At 45.2% G+C, this 20570-nt stretch overlaps 1 protein-coding gene across 4 annotated transcripts in view; it reads right to left on the reverse strand.

Annotated features, from left to right (window-relative positions):
* Window positions 1-8377: 8377 nt before the first annotated feature.
* Window positions 8378-20570, reverse strand: part of LOC125688163 (queuine tRNA-ribosyltransferase accessory subunit 2) — a 41206-nt gene continuing 29013 nt past the window's right edge. The window contains exons 1-8 of one of the 4 annotated variants that reach the window (XM_048933855.1): window positions 19545-19746; window positions 19401-19456; window positions 16624-16700; window positions 15357-15566; window positions 14221-14420; window positions 11466-11617; window positions 9905-10022; window positions 8378-8957 (exon numbers count right to left, since the gene is read on the reverse strand). In XM_048933855.1, the coding sequence (XP_048789812.1) occupies window positions 8696-8957; window positions 9905-10022; window positions 11466-11617; window positions 14221-14420; window positions 15357-15566; window positions 16624-16700; window positions 19401-19456; window positions 19545-19741 (1272 nt within the window). In that variant the 5' untranslated portion in view covers window positions 19742-19746 and the 3' untranslated portion in view covers window positions 8378-8695. Of the gene's footprint in view, window positions 8958-9904; window positions 10026-11465; window positions 11618-14220; window positions 14421-15356; window positions 15567-16623; window positions 16701-19400; window positions 19457-19544; window positions 19747-20570 lie in introns of those variants that run through there. The other 3 variants (XM_048933846.1, XM_048933838.1, XM_048933831.1) reach the window with 3 other exon arrangements.

Below are 20570 nucleotides of genomic sequence, written 5' to 3' on the forward strand. Positions count from 1 at the left end.
CAGAGCCTGGCCCTTGCAGGGCAACAGAGATAGCACTTGTGTTAGATGTGGTCAGCTGAATGATTTACTTAGCCTAGTGGCTGACCTGAAAATGGAGGTGGAGAGGTTGAGGAGCATTAGGGATTTGAGAGAGAGGTAGATTGGTGGTGCCAGACCCTGCCAGCTCTGAGATCTAAGCATCCAGCTGAGGCTCCACAAGTATATCACCCCCTATCCCCCCCAACAGCAGTTGCTGATAGACTGGGGGTAGGGGGCAATGGCAAAAGGTCCCTGCTTGGTGATGCAGGCACACCTGCCCTGCAAGTCCCCTACCCCCCCAGCTGCCCCTGCAGAATAGTGCTCTGCAGGGACAACTGGGCAGTACAGGGGGTGATGGTTCTTTCTGCTTGAAGGTATCACCAGACTACCCTTAGCATTAAAACCTCCTCAGTAAAGAAAAAAAAAAAAAAGGCAGGTCGTTGTTGTTGGTGATTCACTGCTGAAGGGAGCAGAAGGCCCAGTATGCAGACCAGACCCACTACACAGGGAGGTCTGCTGCCTTCTTGGGGGCCCGCACTGAAGATGTAAGGAAGAAAATTCCTTCCTTAGTGTAGCCCTCAGATTATTATCTCCTCTTGTTGTTTCAGGTAGGTGGTGATGAAATAGGAAGAACTTACCTAAGGACTATGAAGAAGGACTTGAGAGCCTTGGGGCAACTGGTCAAGGTTTGGGTGCACAAATCGTGTTCTCCTTTTTCCTTCCAGTTATAGGGAATGATGAGGGACTGAACACGATGGGCCAACAGATTGGATACTTGGATCTGAGCCTGGTGTGCCCAGCAGGGATTTAGGTTTTTTGACCTCAGATCAATTTACATGAGACCAGGCCTGCTGGCAACCAATGGGAAATAGCTTATCGCACTGCTGGAAAGGGGTTGGCAGGGTTCATTGATAGAGTTTTAAACTAGGTATGAGGGGGGCTGGAAGTGAAACTGGGGTCACTGGAAAGGAGCCTGAATGTAACATGCCAGCAATTGTGAGAGGAGGATGTGCTGGCAAGATCCCACAGTTCTGTGTCTTGGTGAAGGAGGAGGGTGACACCATTTTTCAGGAAGAATACAAGGGTTGGTGTGGGGCTGGTTACTATGGAAACACCTAAGTATGGTCTAGGGGGTATTAGGACTTTTTCCACCCAAAAGGTGACCCAGCTTAGATACACTTACATTAATGCATACAGCATGGGTAACAAACAGGAGGAGCTGGAGGTAATTCTGTGGTTGGAAAACTATGATGTGGTTGCCATCACAGAAACATAGTGGGATGACTCGCAGCTGAAGTGCTGTGATTGATGGCTACCAACTTTTCAAAAGAGATGGGCAAGGCAGGAAAGGCAGTGTTAATAAAAAATGTGAATGTCTGGAAGTTAATGATGGTGATGATAGGGTTGGGAGCTTATGGGTCAGAATAAAAGGGAAGGCCAATAATACTGACATTGTTGTGGGAGTCTGCTACAGGCCACCCAACCAGAATGAAGAGGTGGACAAGACACTTTATAGACAGTTGGATAGGGACTGCAAGACCTCACCCTTTGTTCTTGTGGGGGACTTCAACTTCCCAGACATCTGAAAGGGAACAGTCCCAGAGGTTCCTAGAGTGTGTGGCAGATAACTTCCTGACACAGCTGGTGAAGGAGCCAACAGGGGAAGGAAACTCCTGGACTGCTGCTTCTTAAGAAATAAGGTCTTGTGCGGGATGTAAAGGTTGGAGGCCATCTGGGGCAAAGGGATCATGAAAGGATAGATTTGTTGATGCTTGTTGAAGTATGGAGGGGTGTCAGCAGACCTGCTACCTTGGACTTCTGAAGGGCAGACTTTGGTCTCTCAGACCATGGTTGAGAGAGTTCCTTAGAAGGTAGTTTTGGAGGGCATGGCAGCTCAGGAAGGCTGGAAATACTTTATGGAAGTTATTTTAAAGGTGCAGGAGCTGAGCATCCTCAAGTCACAGAAGATGATCCGATGGGAAAGGAGACCAGCCTGGCTGAACAGAGACCTTTGGCAGGAACTCAGGAACAAAAGGAAAGTTTATGGTCTTTGGAAGAGAGGGCAAGCAGCTTACAAGGGTTACAAATATGCGGTGAAGCTGTGCAGGGAGAAAATTAGGAAGGCCGAAGCCCAGCTAGAGATGAACTTGGCCACTAAGGTGGAAGACGACAATAAGTATTTCTATAAATACATCAACAGTAAGAGGAGGGCTAGGGAGAATCTCCATCCCTTCTTGGATGCAGAGGGAAACATGGTGACCAAGGATAAGGCTGAGGTCTTCTTTGCCTTCTTGCCTTCTTTGCCTCAGTCTTTAATAGGAAGACTAGTTGTTCCCTGGGTGCACAGGTCCTTGTGCTGGAAGATAGGGATGGAGAACAGAATGGGCCATACATAATCCATGATGGATTGGTTTTGGACTTGCTTTGAAAGCTGGACACTCACAAGTCCATGGGGCCAGATGGATTGCACCCAAGAGTGCTGATGGAGTTGGCAGATATGGTTGCCAAGCCACTGTATGTCATCCTTCAACAGTCCTGGCTAACCGGGGATGTCCAGGTGGACTGGAGACTGACAAATGTGATGCCCATCTTCAAAAAGGGCTGGAAAGATGATCCTGGTAGCTGCAGTCTTAGATTCACCTCAGTGCCAGGGAAGGTTATGGAATAGATAATTTTGGGAACCATTGTGGATCAGTTAAGGGTCAACCAGGGGATCAGGCCCAGTTGGCATGGGTTCATGAATGGTAGATCCTGCTTGACAAACTTGAGTTCATTCTATACAAGGTGACGTGCTTAGTGGATGAAAGTAAGGCTGTTGATGTGGTCTACCTGGACTTCAGTAAAGCCTTTAACACTGTCCCCACAACATCCTCATGGGGAAGCTGGCTGCCCATGGTTTGGATGGGCATATGCTCTGCTGGGTGAAACACTGGCTGGATGGCCAGGGCCAAAGAGTTGTGGTCAATGGAGTTAAATCCTGTTGGTGGCCAGTCATAAGTGGTGTCCCCCAGGGCTCAGTACAGGGGCCACTCCTATTTAACATCTTCATTAATCATCTTGATGAGGGGATTGAGTATAGCCTCACTAAGTTTGCAGACAACACCAAGTTGGGAAGGAGCATTGATCTGCCAGAGGCACTACAGAGGGACCTGGATAGGCTGTATCGATGGGTAAAGGTAAACTGTAAGTTTCAACAGGGCCAAGTGTCAGGTCCTGCGTTTTGGTCACAGCAACCCTACAGGCCTGGGGAGGAGTGGCTGGAAAGCTGCCTGACAGAAAGATACCTTGGTGTACTGATGGACAGTTGGCTGAGTATGAACCAGCAGTGTGCCCAGTGGCCAAGAAGGCCAGTGGCATCCTGGCTTGTATCAGGAATTGTGTGGTGAGCAGGACTAGGGAAGTCATCCTGCTCCTGTACTCGGCCCCATGCCGAGTAATGTGTTCAGTTTTGGGCACCTCAGTACAGAAGGGTCACTGAGATGCTGGAGCAGGTCCAAAGAAGGGCAACCAAGGCTTGTGAAGGGCTTGGAGAATATGCCCTGTGAGGAGCCACTAAAGGAACTGGGGCTGTTTTAGTCTGGGGAAAAGGAGGCTGAGGGGAGACCTTACTGTTCTCTTCCAATACCTGAAAGGGGATTGCAGTGAGAGTGGGGTTGGTCTCTTCTCACTGATGACAGGACAAGGGGAAATGGCCTCAAGTTGTGCCAGCGCAAGTTTAGGTTGGATATCAGGGAAAAATTTCTTTACAAAAAGAGTTGTTAAGCACTTGTTGAGTTGTACTAGGCTCCTATTACTGAGTTGTAATAGGCTCCCCAGGGAGGTGGTTGAGTCACCATCCCTGGATGTGTTTAAGACTGTTTGGATGTGGAGCTCAGGGACACGATTTAGTGGTGGGTTGTTAGGGTAGTGTGGTCGAACTTGATGATCTTTGATCTTCGCCAACCTGATCAGTTCTAATTCCATGATCTTAGTGACCTTTTATGATGGAGTCACTGCATCAGCGGACAAGGGAAGAGCTATTGATGTAATCTATCTGGACTTCAGTAAGGCTTTTGACATAGTACCCCACAACAACCTCCTCTCCAAATTTGAAATGTGGACTGTTCAATGGATGAAGAACTGGCTGCAGGATCAAGTTCAGTGTGTGGTGGCTGAGATGGAGATCAGTAATGAATGGTGTTCCGCAGGGGTCATTGCTGGAGCTGATACTCTTTAATATCTTCATCAGTGACATTGACGGTGGGGTTGAGTGCGCCCTCAGCAAATTTGCTGATGACACCAAGCTCTGGGGTGCAGTTGATGCACCAGGGGGATGGGATGCCACCCCGTGGGACTCAGGCTTGAGCAGTGGGACCAGGTGAACCTCATGAGGTTTAACGAGTCAAAATGCATGGTCTTGTGCCTGGGTCAAGGCAACTCCCACTACCAACACAAGCTAGGGGATGAATGGATTGAGTGCATCTCTGCTGAGAAAGAGCTGGGAGATACTGATGGGTGGCAGCTGGACATGAGCCAGCAATGTGCCCTTGCAGCCAAAACGCCAGCCATATTCTGGGCTGCATCAAAAGAAGCGTGGCCAGCAGGAGGAGGAAGGTGATCCTGCTCCTCTGCTGTGTGCTGCTGAGGCCTCACCTGGTGAACTGTGTCCAGATATGGAGTCCTCAGTGCTGGTGAGACATAGACCTGGAGCACGTCCAGAGGAGGACCACAAAAATGATCCGAGGGGTGGAACACCTCCCTGATGAGAACAGGCTGAGAGAACTAGGGCTGTTCAGCCTGGAGAAGAGAATGCTCCGAAGTGACCCAATAATGGCCTTTCAGTATCTAAAGAGGAACTACAGGAAAGAAGGGGGACAGACTCTTTAGCAGAGTCTGTGGTGACAGAAGGAGGGAAAATGGTTTCAAGCTTAAAGAGGGTTGGTTTAGGTTAGATATAGGGAAGAGGTCTTTTGCAGTGAGGGTAGTGAGATACTGGAACAGTTTCCCACAGGTGTGGTTGATACCCTGTCCCTGGAGACTTTTAAGGTGAGCCTGAATCAGGCCCTGGGCAACCTGATGTAGCTGTGCATGTCTCTGTTCATTGCAGGGGAGCTGGACTAGATAACACTGAGAGGACCCTTCCACCTCTAAGGATTCGATGGTTCTGTGAGAAGGTGTGTCAGAAGCACAACAGGGCATTGCACTGTGTTGCACATACAATTCCCAGTTTAATTACATAGTAGGAATGACAGATGTAGAAATAGCCAGGCAGTTCATGGTCACCTCACTGTGATGCAGGAAAGGCAACACCTTTCCTATTCAGCATGCTCCGGGGGAGGACAAGGCATATTCTGACAGAAGCCATTCACACTAACACCATTTGAGGAGAAGCATTTTGCTGCAGGAAGAAGTTAACCACTTTTGTGCCAGTACTGACTTGGCCAGTTCAGCTTCTCCAGTGGATTTAACTTCATTCTTTTTTTGTTTGGAAATTCTTAAGCTCGTGCTTAAGGATGGTGATGTGCTTGAACTTGTAGTAGTGAGAAGGAGCTCATGCCAGAAGTGCATTAGCAGAACAGAGATTAAGTATGTAGTGAATTGTGTAGATCATGACAGAGTATTGTAAATAAGGCTGTGGAACAGGCCTGCACTGCCATGTATTTTGTATGTCCTCTCTATCACAGAGGAAACTTCGTTGAAATTACTGAGATAAAGACTTAAACATTTTATTAGAACAGGCCCTTTGCCCGCCAACGCAGGTTATGAGTCAAAAATCAGAGTTCAGGGACTTAAAAATACAACACAAAACCCACAGAAAACAGCTACACAGTGCTTAAAAGCACTGCTGAAACAAGTCTGGAACCAATTTTTCTATGAAAATGTTTTTCTATAAAAGTTCCATGATCTGAAAGCCATCTGGGCCTCAGAGGTTTAGAAATAAATGGAACATCCTGCTGGAACACTTTCAGGCTGCAACAGCTCTCCTGCAGGCCTGCAGAGCCATGGAACAGCAGACTTAGAAACTGTCAGACAAGGACTTGGTACAACCTGTCATGGTCAGTGTCATAGCAATCTACAGGATGGGGAGGGTTGAATGTCCAGGAGCAGGAATGTCATACCTGGAGGAACGGAGAAAACCTTTTTTGGTAGACCAAATTTGATTATTTTTTTCTTTAATACATTTTAAGGCATACCTTTGAAACTGCTAAGGAGTCTGCAATATTAAAATAGCTCTGGAATGAGTAAGTTACTGAGCAGAATACTGATGAAGTGGTCAGAGAGGCACAGAACTTAACGCTTAGCATATGGGCCTGCTGATTATTCTCATCAGAAATAGAAGAACACAGGTTTTTCTTCATCGAGGGGAAAGTTACACTAGAAGTTGCTAGTTTAATGTTTTTGTAACACACCACCTCTTCTGTACTCTGCTCTGTTCTTCTGTATTCGTTTTGTATTCTGCCATCTGGGAATGGAAGGCAGTCAAGAATGTTGTTGCAGAGTTTTCTGTGCTATGTAAAGTTAATAAAGAACAGGGAATTTTCTACTCTTTATTCATTTCAATTTTTGCTTCTCTGTGGAAGGTGGGGAAGAAAACTGCGTGTTCAGGCAAGAATTCTGTCTTTGAAATAAATTACTTCTCTGCTTGTAAATAAAATAAAAAGCTTCCTAATTTGGCATTAGAAACGTTGCTTAACTTTTACAATTTGAATTAGAAGTGCTGACAGAATGACAGCGTGTAAATATAACACATCGGGGTTGTTGCAGAATTAGTGCTGATCAGTACTGTGTTAGATAAAGAGCAGATGTAGGTGACCAAATGCAGTCTTGCCCAATGTGAAGTTGTTTAGGCTTTGCAGCTGTAGCACACACATGCACACACATACAAATCAGAGACTCACAATGAAAAAATTCATGAGCATCACTGGAGAATTAACAGGAACAGAGCAACATGGAATGACTGGATGGTGAGGAGAAAGAGCGGAAGTGTTTTAAGACTGGCATGTTATGGGCACTTAGATTGGTCACAAAGATCCCAACACGCAGCTTGTCAGCACGCTCAGGGTGGTGAACAAAGGAAATGAGTACAGCCTAAGTCACAGAGGTGGGACAGGATGAGGAGACTGATCAGAGCTCAGTCCTAAAGGGCACAGAAGGACACTTCTAAACTTGGTGATGGAGCAGCCAACTCAAGAACAATGCAGGTAAGAGGACAAGAACAACGTAGCTAACATTCCTTGTCATCTAGTGTGTTGCAGAACATTTCTGACAGATCTCCTCCATACAGGCACTGTGGTGCCTGAATGCTGGGCACTCATGGATCTTGCTTATTTTGAGTGTGTGCCTAGGGATGTGCATGCAGTGAGGAAATTTTAATAGCCACTGTTCCCTCCTGTAAAATTTCCCAATGACACATGCAGCATTGTGCAAACTGGCACTGCAGAAACAAGCACTGCAACATCCCAACATTACTGTCATTTCCTGCTTTGATCTTGAAAGAGGCATAATGCATTTTTGTACTTTGGTGAAACAGTGAAGAGCATAAAACTGCAGATTAATACTTAATTGCTTTAAAATCAGCAACTGCAGTATTTTTCTAAACTTCAAGGGAGGGGTAGGTGTCTTCAACGTTTTCAGGCCTATTATGGCTCCTTCTGAAGCAAGCAGTGAGACCTCTGCTCAATCACAGTATCCTAATCCCAGATGGGTCGTTGTTCTCTGTCAGGCTGCTGGTTCATGTTCCCAGGAGATACCACCTTGAGTGCTGCACTCAAGCTCCCCTGTTCTTCAAGGTGTGATGGAGATAATGTACCAGTGGAATTTAAAAAAAAAAAAATAATTTATTGTTGCTTTGCAATATAAAAAGAATAAATCCATAATTACAAAGTCAGAGGCATAAAAGAGCTGAATAAAAGGAATGTGACATAACAAAGCAAAATCTTAAAACAAGAAACAAACAGAATCTTGTCTGAATGCCTTTTCTTGTGATACACCCCTTCCACAGCTCCGTATCAAACTGGCATTAATGGAGCCTGCTATAAGTCCAGTGCTAGGACAGCTGGAAAGAATGGCACACAATTATTTATACTCCAGTAAAGGACTGAAATTTTAATCCATAGAGATGTAAAGGATACAGAGTAAAAAGGGCTGAAGTGGAGAGCCCAGAGAACATTCTGCACTGCAGAATAACAGAAGTATGGGTATGGTGTCTTTGTGCCACTAAATACAGCACACTTCCAACCGTTTCTTTTTGGGGACATGGATGCTGGCAGTGTTCACAAGGAGCATGTGTGCTAGGCTGAGGCAGGATCTCACAAGGAGCTGCATGAAGGGACAACCTCATCACAAGCATTTTTGGGGAAGAGGGGCAAAAGACCCAAACAGCTGCTGAGCTTCCACTCAGAGTTCTCACACATGGAAAGCCACCAACGAATAACTGGAAACAAAGCTGTCCATATTGGTTTTATGAGCTGTTTAGACTATTCTATAACCTGAGAATGCACCAAGCCAATTAACTTCAAGGGATGTTTGAGTAAAATCTTCCTCCCCTGCCTGGAAGTGAGATCTTAAAACATCCATTTACAGTCCCTCCAGGAAGGGAGGCATTTTAGTACCTAACAGGTGATTCTGCTAGCAGTGAAGTTTCAGCAGTCCCACTGGGTAAGGATGTAAGCTGTGACCTCCTCTATTTTCTCTGAACTCACTCATCTATCTTTGCATTTTCTGGGCCTTGCAGTGCCTGACTGAAGATGAGCTTTTTCAGCTGATCCAATTTGTCGTCTCTTAAGGCATCTCGGATGGCGCTGAAGAAGCTGAAGTAGTGCTGAAAGTTGTGCATCATGAGCAGGACACCAGCCAGAAGCTCATTGCTGACAAGGAGGTGATGGAGGTATGCGCGAGTGTGCCTCTGACAACAGTAACAGCTACATCCTTCCAGCAAAGGACGAAAATCATCATAGTATCTAAGGAGGGAGACACATTTGGTTACATCAACAGTCAGACGACTCACTCAGGTAACAAAGACTATCTAGTTACTCTATGGCCTCTACATGGACCTGAGCCCTGAGGGCTGGAATCTGCTGCATCTAAGCCCGACACAAAGGACTCTTAAGAGCATTCAGAAACTCAGTATGGAGCCAAGAAGCCACACAATTAAGTCAGAAGATAATTCTGACTGCATCACCACTAACAGTAGCAAGAAGGCTTATCTGCACCGTCCCTCACAGAAAAGCTGCAGCTCAAGACTCACCGTGTCAGCTATCAGTCTGCAGAGAAGGAAGCTACCAGAAACAAAGATTCACAGAATAGTATTCCCTGCTACTGTGAGATGCACTATGCTCACAAAGTGGGCAGAGAATGGAACAAATCAACACAGTTGATTAATAAGCTGTAAAAACACAAAACAAAACAACAACAAGAAAACAGTTGAAAAATAGTGTTTCATAGCTGAGAATTTGCTCTTCAGTGTTATTCTGCTCTCTGTATCTGTTGTAGTTTCCATGGAAATAAATAGGAGGCATTACTTTTGGAGTGACCTGTGTACCTTCTGAAAATGACTCAAGTTAATTAGATGCAGAAGAACAAAATGATCCTCAGACAGCTTTTGTCACACTAGTTTTGCAGCTGGAACATTGCTGTGGCCACAGTATTTCTGCTGGATAAGCAATCTGAAAATCTCTGGCTTTAGATCAGAGAAATGATAGCACTTTCAGCCATACACTGCTCTGTATATCAAGGTAAAATGACTACCTGACACTTAATTCAGTGTCTAGGTCTACTTTACGTCCTCCAGTGGTTTTGCATTTTATGAAGTTTCTCATCCAGCTACTGACAACATGAAAATATAGAGGACAAAAACCATAGTATTCCCTGGTACAGGTGCAGGTTCCTTCCTCACAAATATAAATACCTTTTCTCCTTCAGAAATATCTCAAATGGTGTCATTTCTGGGTCAGCTTTGACAACCTCCTCCTCGTCTTCTTCAGTACCATTTTTCTCCAGGTCCTGGGCCCCATTTTGCTTTAAAGCTGCTATGAAACAAAAAGACAACAGCTTTTTATCAACAGTCAGCAAGAGCACAGGGAGGGTTGTAATATCCTACATTAGAGTATTTCTGCCACTCTTGCCAAAAGAAAAAACTTGCCACAAGTTTCCACTTCCTTCCTATGGTAAGCAAGCATTTTTCTTTAATTATCATAGGTTAGTTAACAAAAATAGAATTTCAGATTATTAGAACAGCAAGAGACAAGTGAAAACTCATCTATCAGACTTAATGAAGAGTTAGAGCTGAAATAACAGCACAAGTTTGTGCTGCTCTGCTGAACTGAATTCTTAATAAAATGTTTCCAGTCTGAACGGCATGCTGACTAGAATGCAGTCACCTGAACAAATTGATTTTATTGGGATTTTGTTGGAATAAACAGGCTACTGATCTGCATTCAATCATTCTACTTTCCATTCTGTCACCCAACTCAAAGATTTAGATTTCTTTTTTCTTAAACAATTGAAACAAAAGAAGCTGATAGCACTGACGCAGGAGATGTAGATTCCATATGTGTATGTTCACAGTCTACCTTAAAACACCCCATAATTTTGTAGGTTGGCATTTTTGTTGTCGAGCAGGAGATGTTTCTGGAAACATCAGTAATATTATTTTTTGCACAATCCACATCTAGTGAGTGTTGCATAGGAACAGAACAAAGAGGTTATTCCTACCCGTAATTTCTTTTGGTTTAGTAATAAGATGAGATGAGGCAAACAACAACAAACAAAGAGAATGGTTTAAAAGAAAAAAACTGACAGCAAACAGAAGGAAACAAGATGTTCCTTCTGTTCTATTTATCTGGTTTTGAATTATCCAGGCATGAAAAGAAACCAAGTTCCACCTAGGAAGAAAAATGTAAAACGTTTTTTTTTTCTTTTTTCCATATTAAAAACATTTACTGAGTCCAAAACAAGACGACTGCTTGAAGAATGTTTAACAGCTGCTTTAATGGTTGCTATGCTTGCTCCTCTCTCACAGCCCAATGAGGTAATGCACTATGAACATCTTGGTTCTGTTCTCATATGAATACACAAACTGAGAGGAAAGCTACCCAGAGAAACAGCATCCCTAACTTTGGTCAGCTATAAAGGAAAAGGACTTCAAAATAAACTGTAAAAACAAACAAACACATACTCAGTTAAATGTAGAAATCGAGTATCATAGTAGAACTCCATATAAATTTGCCCAGCCTGCACCGCTAGCACTAACAGAAACATTTGTAAATGGTGTCAAACAGAGGACAGATACACAGTTCAGTCTACAGAAACAACTGTGTTCAGTGTTAGAGAAATCATTATGCACATTTTGCCTAACCAGACATTCAAATCTTTGGCTTAAATCAAGGACAAAAGAACCCTCAAAAACAGATTCTTCCAAAGCATGAATTATGCTTGCCACACTACCAGCTGATAGGGACACATCCTACCTGCTGCTTTGGGATCTGAATGGTAATCATAGCCAAACACCAAGGCACAGCCTCGCTCCGTCACCTGGAAGGGAAAGAAGCTCTCAAAGATGTCCACTCCCCTTTCAATGCACTCAAGCACCTCATCTGGTTTGCCCACACCGTGGATGATTCTGTAAGAGATGCATAAGAAGATAAACCTGAGAATATCCCAAGCAGAAACAAACAGATACCTCAAGGAAAAGAGGCATGTGGAACACATATAGGTTAACCCTGGAACTGCTAAACACAAGTCAAGTGTATACAACAGTCTATCACTCCAAGCCCTGCACAGCTCTATTTCCACACCCCTAACCAATCCAGTACACAAGAGGCTTTTCCTCCTTTGCCATTCAGAAGACAGCACAAACACTCATTTACCAAGAAAAATCTCATTCCGCTCATGTTTGAAGTGAATAAAATACATTTATAAAATTCACCTAACAGCTATGTTTTAGAACAGATATTTTCCTTAGTCATATTTCTGCCCTAAATAGCTACCAGGTACCAGATACACTGACCTCTTCACTCGGTAATTGCTCAGGAAACAGTCTGAAAGGACTTGGCCTAGACCAGCAGAAACAGCAGAACATGTTTCTAGCAGTATACAGTTCTCTAGCATCTGAAGAACTGCCTGGAGCAAAATGCACTAAGGAGAAACATAACTGGAAATAGTAAGAAGTTCCTTGCTTTTTTCTTCCTTCCTCTCCACACTCTTCCTAGTCAAGCCTACCTTTTCACCCTCACTGATACCCTTTATTCTATAAATGTCTCTGATTCACCCAAACAAATGACTTTGTCAAAAAACTGGGCAGTAACATCCACTGGGATACAATATGAGACAGGAACAGCCCAGCTGGATTGCCATCAGTGGTAATAGGAATCCTGCTGTTAGCCAAATTTAGCTGGCAGCTTCCTTGAGGGCTGGTGAAGCAGAGGAGAACAGAGTGGTTCTTGCTCTCCTGCAGGTGCATGGCTGGGCTGAAGGCAGTAAAAGCTAATGTAGGGCAGTGATCTAAACAGATAATTAGAAAAATACACAGGGGCTGATAAATGAAGTCACAAGGTGCCATTTTTAGTCACTTTTCTAAGTACCTGAATTAAATTGATGAGCAAAGAATATGGATGGGGAACGATTTACTGCGGAGCATCTTCTGCTTCAGGCTCTTATGAAAGGGAGAAACTAATGTTCAATAGCTAAAGCAGTAGTTCTGCATGTGTGATCAAAACCCTTGCTAGAATTTAAATTTGTACAGACAAGAACAAAAGTTTGTTCTTGCAAGGGTTCCACCCCTACTAGAAAAAAAGAATAAGAGATTTCTACAACCTTAGGTTCCTGAAAGGACCCTAAAGATCACATTCATGACATCATTTCACTAACACAAAAAGCAATTCCTTCTCAGGTGAAGGTGAGAGTGTTTGGCTTCTGGAGAATTTCGCATTAGAGTGGAAGACAGCTGCAAAACAGCTTCTCCAGCCAGAACGGCAAGGGTGAAAGCAGGACTGTCTGACACTCACTCAAGGTACTTACAAGACCCCAAAGGTGAACCAGCTTTCTTCTTACATAGGGGTCACAAACACTTGTCTTACTCAGACAAGCAAACTACTTGACAAATGAGGTTACCTGAGCAGATTGGACTTAATGCTCTCAGGGGATCTTTTTAAGTAGTTAAACCAGACAAGATGGCAACAACACAGCAAGGCTTCTAATTGTCAAGGAAATTCAAACCCTGGGCACCCCTTAGCATGAACAAGCTGCAGCATGACAGCACTTTCACATTTTCCTTTCTTTTGAACACCACCTGTTCAAACCAATGCTCAGATAGCAGAGGACAGCACAGCTACAGCAAAACTAAGGGGCCCTTGTCATTCCCTTCAGGAAATGATGAAAGAAGCCCCCATACAAGAGCAGCAGCAAGAGAGGAACAACTCAAACTCATACAAAAGTTAGCAAACTCAACACTGTTCTAAGAAATCCCTCCACATTTGAACCACTAGTAAGTATTAGCACATCTTTTCTGGAAGCCTTTAGTTACTTTTAGTGATTGGGAAAAGTCAAGAATGCTGAAACTACTGTGTGGACTCTGACATGGATCAATCAGATGGGCATGACCAACAACACAGAATATACTACAGTTCCCACACTATGCCAATCCAGAGAATGCAGTCAATCCAGAGAATGCAGTTTCTCTTGTCCAGGCTGATTGAGCTCTGGTAATTTACAGGCTCAGCACCTTAGGTACTAGGTCAGAGCCTGCTGGTCATGTAAGCACTTACTGATTCTGTCAGCACCCCTCTCTACTCTTCTCCAGCTCAGCCTGTATAGAACTGCAAACCTGACCTTTTTTCTTAGAAGAAGTCCCTGTAGAATGAGTTGATCATTTTTGTTCTAGCTGAACCTACAGTAAAACATGGCTTCAGAGGCCAAATGCAAACAAGTTCAGACAATAGCCTAGACATATCCCATCTATAATTTTTCCTCAAGAAAGCAAAGAAGCCCTGAACTCAAATTTGACTACTCTCTAAATGTGGGGAATGCTCATATCTAGAACGTGAACACAGCTTGGTGTCAGTTTCAACTAAAAACTGAAACAACAGTTGAAGCCTGCAGCCTGACCGTGGCCTGGCACACACACACAGCACTGTGCAAGACAGTGACTATTTCTCACAGTGATATTGCACAGCAGCCTTGTAAAAAGATGGGTGAACTTCTTGGGATGTCACCCATATAACTTACCTTGGCTTATCCTCTGGCAGCTCTGCTGTCACAGAAGAAATCAGGTTCAATTTGGTCTCCTTTGCCATGGCATGTCCCTGGAAGCCATCTAACAGAAAGCCACCCACGGGTCTCTTGGCAGTTTCCCTGGCTGATCTGAGCCTCTCTTCCAAGACATCTCCACCTTCAATTGTCCCAAACATTACACTTCCTTGTAGTTCCTGGCTCAGAAAAAAGCAACAAGCGTTAGAGAGTTCTGCCAAAGACATGCAGGATCTCACAGCACAGACTACAGATGCTTGCTACCTAAACCATGCATTCACAGGAACTTGGAAGAGCCACAGTGATTCATCCTATGTAAGATAAACCTTCAAATGATACTGTGAAGTCCAACTGGAAGGTAGAAAGGAATTAGGAGAGAAAAGATTCTGTTTCCAGCCTCAGCACTAATTCACTGAGAATTTCAGAGCCATTCTTTCCACCTCCCCACAGAAAGTAATAACAACAGATGATCTTTGTGCACAGCTTTTTGGAGGTGTCCCCTCAGCACTCCATGTCAGTCCAGAATACAAAGCATGTTAAACCATCTTGGCTGCCAGACAGCAGAGCTCACATTCTATTGCCCTTCAGGAGATGACAGTACGGGTTCCTGCAGCCACTTTCCTTTGTAATGCACACCTGAATAATTTGTTCCCTTTCACCAAAAGGTGAAACCATCTGGAGAAAATAAATGATAGAACTGGCAAATTCTGGCAAGTCCTCCTTCACCTGGAATTGAACAGATTTCAGGGGAAAAAAAAAAGACTTGTCTCAATCTGAATGAGAAGATCCTACTTTGCCAGAGTGCACAGCATGAAGGAAAGTGAAAAGAAATGCACTACAGTCCAAAAGCAGAATAATATAAAAAATAGAATTCTCTCAAACTAGTAGAAATTGTTGTTTTGTAGCTGGAGACAAGTTATTAAGAGAAGAGAAAGGCAGAAGGAAATCCCACAGTGCTACTGATCTTACCTCCTCCAGGACTTTCACCTGCACATCCTCTGATATATATGTGTGACAAGATCTCCTACTAAATCACATCCTGGAACTGGCACACAGTGCAGCATAGGCCAAAAAGCAGCTGCAATGCTACAGTCTTGACATCTTTGGGACCTTACCGGTGCCTTTTCCAGCAGCTGAAGGCATGCATCCAGGAAGGAAAGCGATCTGTCCACAGACTTCTTGGCCCTTTTTCTAGTAACTTCTCCAGAAATAGTGTCTCCATCAGCAATGCACTGGAACCAGTCAGGCTGGATAGCCCGCTGTATGTCCATGAACTTGGAAGCTGTCATTTCCATGCGTCCTGAGCTGCCCCATAGGGACACTGTCTGTCAAGAAAAGAATAGGACTGAAAGACCATGCAAAGGTTAATGGATCTCAAGTGGCAAAGGAGAGAAGTCTGATGAAACACCAGATACTGGAAAGACACTGAAGAGATAAGTTCTGCAGCAGCATGGCTCAGATATTCAGTTCTCCTTGATACAATGAGTGAATGAGAAACGACCAAGTTGGGATTTCCAGGATACTCTTTCATGAAACCATCAAACACATGTAGCACAGCAACTCCTCAAAGTGTTTGGAAGTCTCTGAGATGGAACAGCTGGCCTTATCACTCAAATTAGTGGCAGAATTGGAAAAAAAATAAAAAATGAAAAGAAATATAGATTTAGGTAATTCCTTTCCTGCACAGGGAGAGGACTCGGGCTGGTTCCTAACAGCAAAGAATATGCAGTGGAAAAAACTACATGGTGAAGCTTATCCTGCCGTTCATGATAAGTTGTCATATCCAAGCAGGATCCAGAACTGACCAGATGTAAGCAAGTACCAGGAATTGCCCCTCCAGGCCAGTGCCACAGCACCCAGTATGTACCATATGTACTGAGTGGGAAATTGATACATCTCTAGGATGGAACTGGCAAAGGCTCACAAGGCTCCTGGGTTACTGACATCTCTTCCTGCAGAAATACTATGTTCTTTCCTTCTGTGGGTTTGTATCAGACTATAACTACAAAGACAGGGTTGCAGGTTTACTGCAATCAGTGCAGTGGCATCACTGCAAGCCTGCTCAGCACGTAAGCCAAAATGCATGATTTTTCCTTTACTGCCATACTAACAGCACAAGATTCCAGAGATCTCTGTCCTATCTGAATCATCACTTAACTGCTCCGGAAAGAGACTTCCAGTAAGGAAATATCCAGATTTATTTAGTTGGAGCTATGAGCACACAAGCGTCACTTTTCTTACTACAGAGAGTTCTTTTTCTATATAGTGCATGAACATCATCTTGTTGCTTTCCAGACACATCCACACAAATGTGGGGACAGACTGGCAGCTCTTGTTTGGTAACTTTAAGTGGATTCTTTCAAGACTTTACAGTTACTGTACCTTGTTGGTGTTGTAGCCAGAAGGACAGGGAGCAGCTGGATCTTGAAGGGAGCAGTACAGCACTGTATCTGGCATACCTGGGAGCAAAGCAACAGAGAAGAGCTTCATGAACCAAAACAAGGCTAATGTAAAGGAATGGTCTATGAATTTGCAAAATGGAATATGTTTTCCTCCCACAAACAATCTCACAATCCTCCTCTGCAGTTCTTCTACAGGACAGATAAAGAAAAATGCCGCTCAATTGATCTCTCAGTACCAAAGAAGGTAGCCAGACTTCTTCCTCAGCTTTACCAGCTGCAGGGAACAGAGCACAGTAGTGGGATGAATCAGGAAACAACAGCCATTGTTTCTGCAAGCTGCACAGCCCTTTAGATTTTTTTTATTATTATTTCTTCTTGATTAACACACCCACTACTAAAATTTGCCAGACACAGTAGCTAACTCACTTGACAACTTGACAGGTACACTGCGAGACATCTGACAATCTAAACAGAATAACAGCCTCAAGCCTACTATTGTATAGGAAAGACAACATACTGTGGGAGATCAACTACAGAAATGAGAGCCTCATCTCTGCTAGACCAGAGGTTTCTAATGTCATACATAAAGCTCGTATGTCTTAACGCCACAGTTTTCTCTTCACAGACAGGCACTGAAATTGGTAAAGTCTCCAAGAAGTTTCAGATAGAAGGGACTTACGATTGTTCTGGATGGAATAAGCAGTCCCAAGACAATTATCAAAAGCTGCATGTAAATCTCCTTTGGAAATCCAAGCCAAAGCTCTGCTATGTAATGAAATAAATGTCCAAAATCTTGAAGTACTTTTTTTTTTTTTAAAGAAAAACAAACTCTGTCCAATAGATTTCTATCTTAACAACTGTCAATGTTACTGAAATAAATTCAAAATTCAACCACTTCAACAGGATTTACCATATAGCTGTTATAGCCCTAGATACCTGGACAAATCATCCCAGTAAGCCTGATGGTAGCTGATCACCCTACCATTCTTTGAGTTACCTTCCCAGATAGAAATACTTTGAATGTTCATTCAAGATGCCAACTCTGCTTTCACTGCACTCTCAGGTTCCTATACCACCTGAGTCCAAAAACAGTGATCTTGGTGATGCATGTGGGCAGTCCTTTAGCAGTCCCTAATGACTGACAGGGAAAAAAACCTACAACTGTTGCATGCACAGAAACCATGGTCTGTGCTCACTCTTAGCACCAAGCTAAAGGTTTCATTCATTAACTGCTCCAGTAATAGAGGGACTGATAAAAACTACAGAGGCTCAGTGCAGTAACGGAGAACTGCAGCAACACTTACTTCATATTCCAGCTTACTTGGATGTATTCCTAAAAGCGACCATTCAGCATGAAAAAATGGAAGGCGAATGGATCAGTGCAAGTACAATCTGACAAACTAAAAGGAACAAAGAACAGGAGGAAAATTGATCTCCAGCTGCTCATTTAGTTTCTCAGAGCTCCTGCAAATCCAACACGGCCCCTTCTCTCAGAACAAGATCAGTTTAGAGGCAGAAGCATTCACTCAATGAGACTGATTTGACGTAGGGTGTTTTGTCCGTTCCTCATAATGGATGAATGAATGGATAAAATTTTCTTCTTTAATTAATCTTCATGCCGGATTAAAACTGTCTGTTGGGCTTAAATGAAACCAACTGCATTATGATAACCAAAAAATGGCAGTGCTTATTAGAAGATGGATACTCTCAGAGAATCATTTAGACAGCTGCAGGAGAAGGTTATTTTCAAGGCAATGTTCTCCTCGCACGACTAGTTAGAAATTGCACTTAGCAAGATCCTTTTGTAGCCCCCCCACTGACAGTGGCTACTGTAACTTCTCTCTCAGTTTTAGTCGCAAATTTTGACTTGGGTTCATTCTTGCCAGAGTTGAAAATTCTACGGCAAAGATTAGGGAAGAAAAAAGTAAAGCAGAACTACATATCCTCATGCTCTGTTTGATGGATTTCTGGCCCTACTGTTGACAACAAAATATTTTAAGTCCTTAGATTCACTCTGACTGAGAGAATGCATAAATGTAGAAAGCCTGCACCTAGGTGTTCGCATCTCAAGACACACCAGTTAGATCCATCTCTCTCCAGACACGCATTGTCCCTCATTAGGTCTGAGTCTGTACATGCGGCTTGTAAGCACACAAGGTCAGAATTCATGTGAAAGCTTCATTTTAATTCTGTGCAGAACTAGGAGCCTGGCAAGCCGCCATAAAGCAAGTGCATCCCTGAATATTTACACGCCGCTGTTTACTGAACTTTCCCTCTCTGCAGTTTCTAACTGGTTATCTGTTCCATCTATTTTTCGTCACCCAGGTAACTAGTGATATGATGGGAGAACAGCCTCCAGTTGCACCAGAACTGGTTCAGGCTGGATATGAGGAAACTTTTCAGGAGTGGTGAGCTGGTGGCACAGGCTGCCCAGGGAGGTGGTGGAGTGACCATCCCTGGAGGTGTTCAAGAGCCGTGAGGATGTGGCACTGAGAGATGTTTTAGTGGGCACGGTGGGGACAGGCTGACGGCTGGAGTAAGTGATCTTAGTGGTCATCTCCAAACTTAATGATTGCAGGATTCTAAAAGTCAGCTATGGGGCATTTCCCCTCGCCTTCTGCTGACAGCAGTTTGTCACACTGGACATGCTTGTGTCATACTGCTGCCTTCTCACACATACTCGTGATCGTTTCTGCTCCTCGTCCACACAGACTCCAAGCTCCCGGCAGCTATAAGCAGTAAACATCCGCACTTTACCTATAAACTTCGCCGCTCCCTCCTTGTACTCCTCCAGGACGTCGTGCAACTCGGCCCTGCAGCCAGACACAGAGACGCATTAGGCACGCGAGGCGCTGTGGCAGAGGCAGGCACGGAGCCGCACATCCCGCCGCCGTTACTCACATGGTGGGCAGCGTGAGCTGTGCCACGGCAGGCACGCCGCCGACCTCGCGCAGCGTGTCGCGGGTGAGGTGCGGCGCCGTGCCGGTCCGCGTGTACAGCAGGCAGCCGGGCAGCGCCAAGGCGGCCGCCCCGCTCCGGCCCAGCCCCGCCAGCGTGCCCAGCCGCCCGCCCGCCGCCCCGCACAGCTTCACCCGCATCCCGAAAGCCGCAGCCGGCGGAGGAAGGAAGACGCGAGCCTCGCCGCTTCCCCTGCTTTCCCCAATCGCCTCCCGCTACGGCATCGGCGAGCGACGGAGGGCGGGCGCCGAGTTGCCATGGCGGCGCCGCGGAGCACTGTGGGTCGGCGGGCGGCCATGGCGCTGGCGGGAGGGAAGTCGCGGCTGTTCCGCTGGCGGCGCCTGGCCGCCCCGACCGGCCCGCAGGTAACGGGCAGCGGGCTTCGCCGCCGCCGAGCCGGGGCGGAGCACGTTGGAGCGGCGGCGGCCAATGAGAGCGGGGAGCGGCGCGGGGACCGCCAGGGGGCGCCGGGTGGCCAAGGGGCTGCACCAACGATTCTAACGGGAGGGGCGGGGTCAGTGCTCGTGGCGGGCAGGTGATGCGCTTTGTATTTTGATGACTGTAAGGTTTGCTTTATCTTGTTTCCAGGCCAGGTTTGACTCCGACAGCGCGGAATACTGGATGAAGGTGCAGTAACTCAGCTGCCTTACGGGGGAGCTCGCCCGTAAGTGGGGTTTGCCCCTGCTCCGCGGGGAGCCGTGGGTCAGGCAGAGCCGGCTGCTGAGCAGCACTGCACGGCGCAGGTGGAAGTGGCACCTGGAGCCTTTCTGCTGCTGCTGTGGCCACCTGATACCGAGGAGGATTGCGTGAACTCTTCCTGGCCGGCAATGGCTGTGACAAAATTTTCATTGCTGGTTGCAGGGCAGCAACGAGGCGAGTCCTCGTTCGACCCCCAGGGGGCTGGGTGTTTGCATTCCCCCAACGCGTTCTCCCATGGCTGTGATTGGCAGTAATTGCCAAACGAGCGCT

The sequence above is a fragment of the Lagopus muta genome, chromosome 1, assembly GCF_023343835.1.
Source record: "Lagopus muta isolate bLagMut1 chromosome 1, bLagMut1 primary, whole genome shotgun sequence".
Taxonomy (NCBI): domain Eukaryota; kingdom Metazoa; phylum Chordata; class Aves; order Galliformes; family Phasianidae; genus Lagopus; species Lagopus muta.